Here is a 10,981-nt window from a genome sequence, read left to right as displayed (position 1 = left end):
GAGGCAATTCTCCAAAAAAGTTTAACTAACTAAGATAAGAATCTTTAGCCTTTTAATTCCTAAACCAAACAAAAAAACTAAATGGCTATGGCTCAGCAGCAGAGAGAGAGTCGCAGTGGAGTATCAATAGGAGCAAGCAATGATTTTTTTAGTCTTAGTCGGGTTCAGATAATATCTAAATACTACTTGAAAATTTTGAATAATATCTAAACCCTATCAATTATCTTTTACCCATGAAAAATCAAGTATTGTTCAGAATATTTAGATTGGGAATGGTTGGATATCCATTACCAAATGGATATGACCATCCTTGACTTATAATCAACTAAATATTAGTATTTTTTTTTCTTTTCTATAAACAAATCAATAACCAATTTTTAATAGTAAAATTGTCAAAGAATCGCAATTTTCAAAGATGAATGATAGATTTATTAGTAGATTTTTTATTATTAGACTAATTATTTTTTAAAACTTTATCTCTTATTCAATAAATGAGTGTTTCACACCAAAAAAACACATGCACATTTTTTTTCTTCTATTTGTGGTTGAAAAAATTACAAGTTATGATTGGGTTCATATTAACTAGAAGTGACTCAATTTCACATGCTAATAATAATTTATTATATTATTACGACACCTTGTCATAGAATAATGTATTCTATTATTACTATTATTTTTGGTTAAAATAATGCATACACTACTCCATTATCCAAAATAAGATTAAAGGTTATAATATCTCTATTCCTAAAAATCAATCTCTATCATAGAGAATTTCTTTTTGGAAAAAGAAAAAAAGTGAGAATTTAATTTTCACCTGCGAGCAAGAAAGGTATAAAAATGTACAGTGAAAACAGATTCCTTTTTCTTTGTCTCAAGACTCCATCAAATTCCCCTTGTGAATGAAAAAAGTTTCCATCAAATTCCACAGACAAGTGACTGAGAAAAAGCAGAGAAAGAGAGGAGAGAGAGAAAATGGTTGCTCGGAAATTCCAGGTCCGCCACAACGACGCTGACTTCGTCGTTGACTACGACACCGACGACGGCTTCGAGGTTCTCCATTTCTCTCTCTCTCTCTCTCTCTTCTCTCTCTAAAAACTCTCTCAATTTTCTCTCTCTAAAATTGTAAATTGTTGTTTTTTCTCAGACTCTCAAGTTCCAGCTCTTCTCTCTCACTTCAGTCGTCCCTGACGACCAAAAGGTTCTCTCTCTCTCTCTCTCTCTCTCTCTCTCTCTCTATATATATATATATATATATTCAAGAATTTGTGATAAATTGTTCTTTTACAGATCATCGCCGTCGATGAAAATCGAGTCTTATCAGACGACTCGGATCTCATTTCGGTTGCCGAGAGACTCCGACTTGTATCGGTCAACGATGAAGTCAACGAGCAGCCACAACCGCAATCGTCAAGTCACATTGCCGGAAACGACGCCGCTTTGGTAATGACCGATGAGGAATTAGCTAGAATTTTGCAGGTTCGTCCTCTAATTCAAAAATCTTGATCCAAATTTCACTCTTTTTTTTTTTTGGTTTTGGAAGTGATTTTTCTTCAAAATGCTTTTGATTTTGGTGGTTTATAGGCGGAGGAGGAAGCGCTTATGTTGCAGCAGCATTTTGCGGGGGGGAGTACTGAAGATTTCGAGAAGCAAATAAGGCCTTATATTGATAAAGTTCGCATGGTATGTTGCTTTCTTTATCAATGTATGATGATTGCTTCAATTTTCAATTTTTTGTGTTATTTATTTGCTTGTTTGGTTGCCAAGAAAAAAATGTAGGAGGACTGTGGACAACAATAAAGAAAAAAAGTAGTAATTTAGTGTTTTGAAATATTGAAACACTCTCATTGTTAGTTAAAATTCAAGTTTCTTGGTAACCAAGGAGAATTCTGACATTTTGAAACCCTCATTGTTTTGAAACCAAAAGTTTGCAAGTTAAAGGCTTTCTTTATCAATGTATGATGATGATGATGATCATGGTCACTTCAATTTTCAATTTTTGTGTTCTTTATCAGCTTGTTTGGTTGCCATGAAAAAAATGTGGTAGGACAACAATAGGGAAAAAAAAAAAAAAAGGAGCAGTAAGTCAGTCTTTTGAAATATTGATACTCTCATTGTTTGTTACAATTCAATAATCCTGGTAACCAAGGAGAAATCTGACATTTTGAAACTCTCATTATTTTGAAACCAAAAGTTCACAAGGTAAACGCTTTCTTTATCAGTGTATGATATGATCACTTCCATTTACAATTTTTTTCTTATTTTCATCATCAGCTTGTTTGGTTGCCAAGAAAAAATGTAAGGGGAGAAAATAAAAAGAATTCGAAGTCTTCAATATTGATAATCTCATTGTTTGATAATTGGTACAACAAAAAATAAAAGACAGTGTTGGTGCCATTATTTTCCAGTTTTTATGATAATGGACTATTTGAAAAAATTGTATCTAGAAAAAAAAAAAAAGTGGTGTTTTACCTTTTTAGAAAACTGTACTTAAAAAAAATGCATTTTTACACTGCCCTTCCAAAGGGCCACTTAAACATATTGTTTATTAATATTATTATAATTATTTTTTGGGGTTTACTTTGTATTTTGTGATTTGTGTCAATTTTCTTGGTAGCCAATGAGAATTCTGACATTTTGAAACTAATTATTCCGAAACCAATATGCCAAAAGTTCTACTTAACCAAGTCTGATTGGACTGAAGTGTATTGTTTTTGTTTGAGTTTTATTTATTTATTTTTTGCAACCAATGGGACGTGTTTTTGAAAAAATCAATGTTTTATTGGATATTTATAACTTTTTTTGGTGTAGTATGAGGACCCAGTGTACCAGCAGGCTGCTCAGAAAACAGCCCCTGTTGATGAGCTTGAGGAGAAAGCATTAGTTGCTCTGGCCAAGGTAAGATTAGCTATCTCTTATATTTGAGATTTAAATGGATTAGTCTATTCTTAGGCACATTGGTATGTCACACCTTTGTAAGATAATAACTTGGTGAGGTCATTGGTTCAAGTCCTTGGACCTCAACCGGTGTGTGTGTGAGTTGCTTACAAATCCTAGAACTTGTAATATATTTTGTCAGTTGTCTTAAAAATAGATGGTGGAGGGGGGGGGTGAACATAAAACTTGTCTATATGAATCTTCACCTACTGGTGTGGCATGCCGAGGGTAGAATCCCTTCAAATCCTTTGCCTAACAAAAATTACTCCTTTTGATTTGTAACTGCCTTACTTAGGCAGCGAACCTTGCCTCAATTGATGCTTTGAAGTAGTTAAATGTTTGAGAGGTAGAAGTAGTGGTACAAAGGTTTTCTTCTGAGGTGTACTTTACTAAAAATGTTGGAGTAGTTCTTTTGACATTTTTTTCCCCCAACTCTGTCAGTGTGTTGTTTCGATCAGAACTTGTTGTATGCTGTGTTTCTTGAGCCTTGGACTATTCCAGGTTTGTTGTTTGCATTTTGCAGACCCTTTGGCCTAGTATATGTTATGAGTAAGAATGTATTTGTGGAGCCAATTACTAGGGTTTACCTTGCAAATTACCATGTATGTATTAGAAACATTAAATGAATATGTAATGTGTTATGGAAATTTACTTTTGACCCTACACACTTCCTGAAAAATATATGATGCAGGAAAAGCTATGGTGTTAATTTTGATTTTTTATGGAATTTTCATTATTTTAGGTTTAGTGATATTATTTCCTTGATTTTAGGTGTTTTTTTCAAACTTACCTGCACTATGTAAGACGAAAATTCAATAATATTTTCCAGAGAGGTTTTTTTTTTTTTTTTTTTTTTAATGAATGATAGATTTATTAGTAGATTTTTTATTATTAGACTAATTATTTTTTAAAACTTTATCTCTTATTCAATAAATGAGTGTTTCACACCAAAAAAACACATGCACATTTTTTTTCTTCTATTTGTGGTTGAAAAAATTACAAGTTATGATTGGGTTCATATTAACTAGAAGTGACTCAATTTCACATGCTAATAATAATTTATTATATTATTACGACACCTTGTCATAGAATAATGTATTCTATTATTACTATTATTTTTGGTTAAAATAATGCATACACTACTACATTATCCAAAATAAGATTAAAGGTTATAATATCTCTATTCCTAAGCTCTAACTTCAAATAAATGCTGCATCAAAAAAAAAAAAAAAACTTCAAATAAATAAATAAAAAGAAAATCAATCTCTATCATTGAGAATTTCTTTTGGAAAAAGCAAAAAGTGAGAATTTAATTTTCACCTGCGAGCAAGAAAGGTATAAAAATGTACAGTGAAAACAGATTCCTTTTTCTTTGTCTCAAGACTCCATCAAATTCCCCTTGTGAATGAAAAAAGTTTCCATCAAATTCCACAGACACAGTGACTGAGAAAAAGCGAGAAAGAGAGAGAGAGAGAGAGAGAGAGAGAGAGAGAAAATGGTTGCTCGGAAATTCCAGGTCCGCCACAACGACGCTGACTTCGTCGTTGACTACGACACCGACGACGGCTTCGAGGTTCTCCATTTCTCACTCTCTCTCTTTCTCTCTCTAAAAACTCTCTCAGTTTTTCTCTCTCTAAAATTGTAAATTGTTGTTTTTTGCAGACTCTCAAGTTCCAGCTCTTCTCTCTCACTTCAGTCGTCCCTGACGACCAAAAGGTTCTCTCTCTCTCTCTCTCTCTCTCTCTCTCTCTCTATATATATATATATATATATTCAAGAATTTGTGATAAATTGTTCTTTTACAGATCATCGCCGTCGATGAAAATCGAGTCTTATCAGACGACTCGGATCTCATTTCGGTTGCCGAGAGACTCCGACTTGTATCGGTCAACGATGAAGTCAACGAGCAGCCACAACCGCAATCGTCAAGTCACATTGCCGGAAACGACGCCGCTTTGGTAATGACCGATGAGGAATTAGCTAGAATTTTGCAGGTTCGTCCTCTAATTCAAAAATCTTGATCCAAATTTCACTCTTTTTTTTTTTTGGTTTTGGAAGTGATTTTTCTTCAAAATGCTTTTGATTTTGGTGGTTTATAGGCGGAGGAGGAAGCGCTTATGTTGCAGCAGCATTTTGCGGGGGGGAGTACTGAAGATTTCGAGAAGCAAATAAGGCCTTATATTGATAAAGTTCGCATGGTATGTTGCTTTCTTTATCAATGTATGATGATTGCTTCAATTTTCAATTTTTTGTGTTATTTATTTGCTTGTTTGGTTGCCAAGAAAAAAATGTAGGAGGACTGTGGACAACAATAAAGAAAAAAAGTAGTAATTTAGTGTTTATATATGATTTTCAACACCCCCCCCCCCCCCCCCCAAAAAAAAAAAAAACGAAGAAAAAAAAAGAAGAGCACAGAAGAAGAAATATGATCCCTTTGTTAATTGAACCCTTGGTGTTTACCATCTAACATGAAGTAGTCACTAATTTTTCATATGGTAATTCTAACTCAATGGGAAGCTAAAAAGCTTTTCAGTCAAATGTATATCTTTTTTTGCTTTTGTAGATCTGTTTAATTCTTCAAAATCTGGTTCTCTGTAAGTATTAGATAGGGGAAAATTTTGGTGGCAAGTGACAAGAAGTAAAATCTATTTGCAAAAATCCATCAAGGAAATTCAGGGGGTGTTGGTTCCCTCAAAACTCACATAACTCATAACCTACAATTCATAACTCATATCTTATAAGTTAGAACTCATATTCATTTTGCTATTTCCTCATAACTCATTCTCACCGTGTTTGGCATCCCAAATACAGTTGGCTTTCTTTCTTAAAAAAGCTAATTTAACTCGTCCTCTACTGTTTAGTCAGAACAGTAATGTTGTCCTCTACTTTAACTCACCCGCGCAACTGTTCCTGTACTCCATTACATTTCAGAACCCAGCAAAGAGCAATAAATGGGAAGAAGTGAAAGCCACAGCCATCCATTAGGCATGGGATTTTAAAACCAAATCATTTTGTCAATGATTTCCTGCCAAGTTTCAAAACTCACTGCAAGTTTTTTTTCTTTGTATTTTTTTCAGTACGATTTTCTTACCAAGCTCATATATAGACTTGGCATTCTCCACATTCCCTACCTGAACATAACCTGCCAAAAATCAAATTCCATGAAACCAATTCCAAAACAGGACTTTCATCAAACAACTTACGTGCATCACTCATGTTCCCACATGGTTTTTCATCTAAATCAAAGCCCAATTTCTCAACATAAACATCTGAATCAAATAGATTTTGTAGGATTGTAGGATTGAGAGAGATGAGAGGCCGAGAGAGATGAGAGAATGAGAGAGATGGAGAAAGTGAAATGAGAGAGAGAGAGAGAGAGAGAGAGAGAGAGAGAGAGATTCGTGGTCTCCTGAGCTGAGATCAACTAAACAACTGTTGGACTGAGATCAGAAAAGAGACCGAGAGATCAGAGATGAGATCAGGAGAAAATTTTCTGTGAGGTGAATGGTGTGTGTGTGTTTTCTTCTACTGCATATTACATAGAAATGAAATGAGTTTAGTGCCGTCTGACTTGATAGTGATCGGTCAGTTGTGTGGGTCCCAGCAACTTGAATTTTTTTACAAACTTAACTTATTTCTTATAACTTGAAAACTAACAAAACTTGCTTTCAGTTTCCATTGCTATAACTCAATTTTTTGAGTTATGAGATATAAGAATTGAAAACAAAAATGAAACCAAACAAGAGAACCTGAGGTGGGACCCACGAAATTTGAGAATTGAGTGATGAAAATGGCTAAACCAAACACCCCCTTATTATCCAGTTTTAGGGCCTAGTTGTTAGTGAGGATTGTTTGAATGGTTCAGACATTTTTGATGCTTGATGAACTTACCTGAGTTGGTATGGTGGTTTCATTTTGAATATCAAGTTTTATGTGGAGGTTGTTGAAATCAATTTAAAGCTCCTGTATCTTTGGGAAAGTGTTGCATTGCCTGACAGAGTTATGGAATACTCTTAAAATATTTTTTTAGTGTCAAATTTTGCCAGTTTGGTCACAGAATCAGTTTGTTAAAGTTTAGAACGGACATTTTGCTTTTGCAATGAATGGCTGACAGGCTGAATCTTGCTTTTGTATGTTTTCCATATGCTTTGGAATTGCAGGTGGGTCAATGCGCCTCCTTGTGATGTTTGTGGCAGTGAAACCATACATCAAGGCATGGGGTCTCCAGATGATTCAGAAAGTCAATATGGAGCATCTCGAGTTGAACTATATCGGTATGAATATTAATCTACTTTTTCCTAATATGATTGTTCTGTTCTAGATTTCAATTTTAGTTTTTGTCATGTGTAGTTTAATGACTTTCATTGGAACCCACATTATATGTAAACTATGTTTCTTTTTAATCTATTTCCTAGGACATACCAATAAGCAAATAATTAATGTATTTCCATCATAGAATCAGTAATCATTGATTTTTTTTCCTCAATGGGGAGAGGGGGAAGGGATACCATGTCCAGTCTTTCTACTGGGTTCCTTGCTATGGGAAGTCTATGATGTAACTTTCTGTATTGTGTAGTTCAACTGACTGGCACATATATGTTACTGTTACTACGGTTAACCATCTTGTTTGTACATAATCATTTTTAAGATGAGCTCAGCTGAATAATACTTTAAACCATCCTTGCATGGTCAAGAATGAGCAAACTTCTTGGCCGAGGCCCGAGTCCCTACTTTTCATTAGAGATTTTTCATGTATCTTTTCTAATTGTGTCACCTATTGTTTGTGACCAATGTTTGACTAAAGATCTTGCGTTAGGATCAATTTCCTGCTTCTATTTCCTTAAAATTTCTGCATATAAATTGTAATATTGCTTTTCTTGAAGTTTTTTAAAGCCAGTTTCTTAGTCTGTAATCTATGTATTGGTATGTAATCAAGTTAAGTGTTTCTATACCTTGTCTAATTGTCAATTGGAGAACTTGTGACAAGCATTTCATATATTGACCTTTTTGATGTTGGCCATCTTCTACTTTTCTGCTTATGAAAAGCCTTCTAAGTTCAGTGGCAAATAGTTGGTCTATCAGAAATGGATTTCTGTTATGTCTTTACTTAATTTTATGCTCTTTGCCAATGCCTTACCTGTTGGTCCACTCCATTATCTGTCACTTTTTTCCCAGGTGCAAAATTTGCTCAAGAATTACTCGTTTCCCACGCTATAATGATCCTTTAAAGGTATTTATTAATTTCCTGACTTGGGGAAGAAGTTTATGCTTTATTTCATAGAATTTTCATTTTCTCCCTATCCTATTTGCAGCTTTTGGAAACAAGAAGGGGGCGTTGCGGGGAGTGGGCCAATTGCTTTACGTTTTATTGTCGAGCTTTTGGCTATGAATCACGTCTGGTTAGTCAGTTCTCAGCATGTTAATAAACTACCAAACATCTTAGAATTATTCACACTAAAATTCACACTTCCTTTTGCATTGAGCAAACCTGTATTAGAGCCCAGGTTTTTTGGAATAATGAATTATATCCAAACAATAGGATATAGGATGGCCCTTAATAGAATGGGATGGAAAATCACAAAGTTCTGCACCTTAGGACCTATGCTATATGGACACCTTAAAATCCCCGAATTACGTGTTGTGCTGAAATGACATGGATATAATCCTATAAGTGATAAAGCATTGTCTTTCACATCAAACACTTATCTAACAATGTTGTCCAATAGATTCATACCATAATATGGTAACAATAATATGGATACTTGTATGATAATTTTTCCTTAGCATCTTATTTGTTAAATCAAGCTTGGGATATGAGAAGTTTTCTGCTCTTAATTTCTTGAATATAGATCATGTTGGTACCATATAATTATCAAAGTATTTAGGCTGGTGTTTCTAAGCTTTATGACCTTTAATGGAATTTTTAGTTATTGGTTATGTGGAACTACTTGAGGCTTGAGAGAATAGAAGTTTTCTTGGTACTATAACACTTCATTTTTCAGATATTGGATTTTGGCGATCATGTTTGGACAGAGTGCTTCTCACAGCTTTTAGGAAGGTAGGCTTCATTTACCAATTGCTGCTCTTCAGTTTCTTCTTTTGGAGCATTCAGAAAATATTAACTATTGTGCTAGTAGATGGTTTCTAACAACCATTATTGTGCAGATGGATGCATCTTGATCCTTGTGAAGGAGTATATGACAAACCATTGTTATATGAAAAGGGGTACCTCTAAGTTTTGCCAACCCAAACTTACTTCTTTGCTGTGTTGTCATACCAGACGAGTTCTTATGTCCATTCTTCATTCATATTACATCAGAACCCATGCCTTTCTTGTAGGTGGAAAAAGAAATTAAATTATGCAATAGCCATTTCAAAAGATGGAGTCTGTGATGTTACAAAACGCTACACAAGGAAGTGGCATGAGGTAATACTAAAAATAGTATTGTGGCACTTTTCATCATCAAGATTTTCATTAACACTTTTTTTAATAAAATATAAAAATAAAAGATCTTCTTTTAGAAAGAGACGCACACTATTAGATTGAATTGTTGATGAGGATGAGTTGTCTAAATTCACAGGTTCTGCCCCGACGAAACATCATTACAGAGCCTGCCTTGTCTGCTCTCCTTGCTACTATGACAGAAGAATGTAGAAGAGGCATTAGTTCTCAGGCGCTTTCTGAGCTTGACAAGCGTGACCAGATGGAAAGAGAAGCACTTGAGAGAGATTTACATTCTACAGATGATGCATCAATCTCATTACCTGGAAGACTAAGTGGAGACAAAGAATGGCGCAAGTCTAGACTAGAACTTGGCTCTGATTCTCTGAGTTCTTCTTCTTGCCCGGTTCGTAAATGCGTAGATGAGCATGTTACAAGGATTTACAATGCATTTTGTCCAGTACTTTCTCAGTTTGTTAAGGAAGAAAATCCTAAGATTAAAGCCATTAAAGCACTCGAGTTTTTTAAAAAACTCTCACGGATCTCAAGAATACCCATTTTAAAATGAGGAAGGCCTCCATAGATTCAGCATCAAATACTATACAAGCTATTGTGCATCAGTTGCTACCTTCTTTTGCTGAGTTACTTAATGCTCTCTCTCTGAAGAGTAAGGCAGACCCTGATGGGAAGGTTGACATTTGTCTGGCTGGTGATCCTGTTAAAACCTCTTTGGGATTGCCTGTTGTGTTGGATGCTTTGGATGACATGATCCAGAACCTTAAAAAAATTGACAACTTTGTTGAAGATTCTCTATCATTGCCACTTCTGAAATTAAACAGAATACATTCCGGTTTTGTTCGTGCAAGTGGTGAGGAGCTTCCTGTGGGAATTGTGAGTTCTTTTTTCCCTTGCTTTTGTGTTTCATCTGTTCACTAGTTTTAGAATATACTGCATGTGCACCTCAAATGAATCTCCATGTGACTCTCGCCATCTTCACAAATTTCAGGCCACATCAGCATTTGATGGAACTCGCAATTTTAAATGGGAAGAACCTAATGGTGCAAAAGGTACTACATAACAAATAAATATTTCACCCCATTGTTACATTGGGACTGAGATAAACATAAGCAAAGCGAAAAAAAGGAAGTATAGAATTATGTAAATAATTTCTTTCATGATCTTGAGAAGGAATGCTTAATGCTTCTTATTAATTATGTTCTATCATTTTTGTTCTGCCATCCATCAAGTTACCGTATCTGGCACTGTCATAGTCCCCAAGGATAACTGACCATCGCTATGTTGTCTACATGTCTCTAAATCTTGAGATGAGTTTATGTAATTCTAAGGACTTAAAAAGGCCTTATTTCTATGTTTTAGATACATAACTTAAAAGGTGATAATTGGTCTATGTCACTGCAAAGTGATCGAAAGTCGCAAGCAGCAATATAGATTTTGGATTGAAGCTATACTGGTAACATTAGTAGGGTTCAAAGGTTGATTAATGATTGACTGACCTTGGCCAACACATAATTCTAGTGATGCATTGTACAAGAGAGGTTGGGGGGGGGGGGGGGGGGGGGGGGGGGGTTTTTTTTTTGCGGAGAA

The 10,981-nt window shown here is 34.9% G+C and overlaps 2 protein-coding genes across 2 annotated transcripts in view; both read left to right on the top strand.

Moving 5' to 3' along the window:
* The first annotated feature begins 966 nt into the window (after nucleotides 1–966).
* The window catches only part of LOC112025624 (peptide-N(4)-(N-acetyl-beta-glucosaminyl)asparagine amidase), a 12,260-nt gene continuing 2,245 nt past the window's right edge, over nucleotides 967–10,981 (top strand). The window contains 14 exon segments of the mRNA XM_065759755.1: nucleotides 967–1,050; nucleotides 1,145–1,198; nucleotides 1,288–1,476; nucleotides 1,582–1,680; nucleotides 2,809–2,904; nucleotides 7,057–7,208; nucleotides 8,110–8,164; nucleotides 8,247–8,333; nucleotides 8,937–8,992; nucleotides 9,100–9,159; nucleotides 9,274–9,361; nucleotides 9,516–9,906; nucleotides 9,909–10,267; nucleotides 10,383–10,443. Coding sequence (XP_065615827.1) covers nucleotides 973–1,050; nucleotides 1,145–1,198; nucleotides 1,288–1,476; nucleotides 1,582–1,680; nucleotides 2,809–2,904; nucleotides 7,057–7,208; nucleotides 8,110–8,164; nucleotides 8,247–8,333; nucleotides 8,937–8,992; nucleotides 9,100–9,159; nucleotides 9,274–9,361; nucleotides 9,516–9,906; nucleotides 9,909–10,267; nucleotides 10,383–10,443 — 1,825 coding nt within the window. The 5' untranslated portion in view covers nucleotides 967–972.
* LOC136061670 (peptide-N(4)-(N-acetyl-beta-glucosaminyl)asparagine amidase-like) lies at nucleotides 4,237–5,266 on the top strand. Its single transcript, XM_065759716.1, has 4 exons — nucleotides 4,237–4,507; nucleotides 4,597–4,650; nucleotides 4,740–4,928; nucleotides 5,034–5,266. The coding sequence occupies exons 1-4, from the start codon at nucleotides 4,430–4,432 to the stop codon at nucleotides 5,226–5,228; spliced, it is 516 nt and encodes a 171-aa protein (XP_065615788.1). The 5' UTR covers nucleotides 4,237–4,429; the 3' UTR covers nucleotides 5,229–5,266.

The sequence above is a fragment of the Quercus suber genome, unplaced genomic scaffold (genome assembly GCF_002906115.3).
Source record: "Quercus suber isolate HL8 unplaced genomic scaffold, Cork oak 2.0 scaffold_340, whole genome shotgun sequence".
Lineage (NCBI taxonomy): Eukaryota > Viridiplantae > Streptophyta > Magnoliopsida > Fagales > Fagaceae > Quercus > Quercus suber.
Note: the sequence above shows the minus strand (reverse complement) of the source record. Positions and strands in the feature narration are given on the sequence as shown.

Excerpts from the sequence above, each read along its gene's own strand:
- LOC136061670 (XM_065759716.1), top strand. The coding sequence starts at position 4,430 with ATGGTTGCTCGGAAATTCCAGGTCCGCCACAACGACGCTGACTTCGTC. Across the intron at positions 4,651-4,739 it reads TCGTCCCTGACGACCAAAAG|ATCATCGCCGTCGATGAAAA; the intron begins GTTCTCTCTCTC and ends GTTCTTTTACAG. Across the intron at positions 4,929-5,033 it reads AATTAGCTAGAATTTTGCAG|GCGGAGGAGGAAGCGCTTAT; the intron begins GTTCGTCCTCTA and ends GGTGGTTTATAG.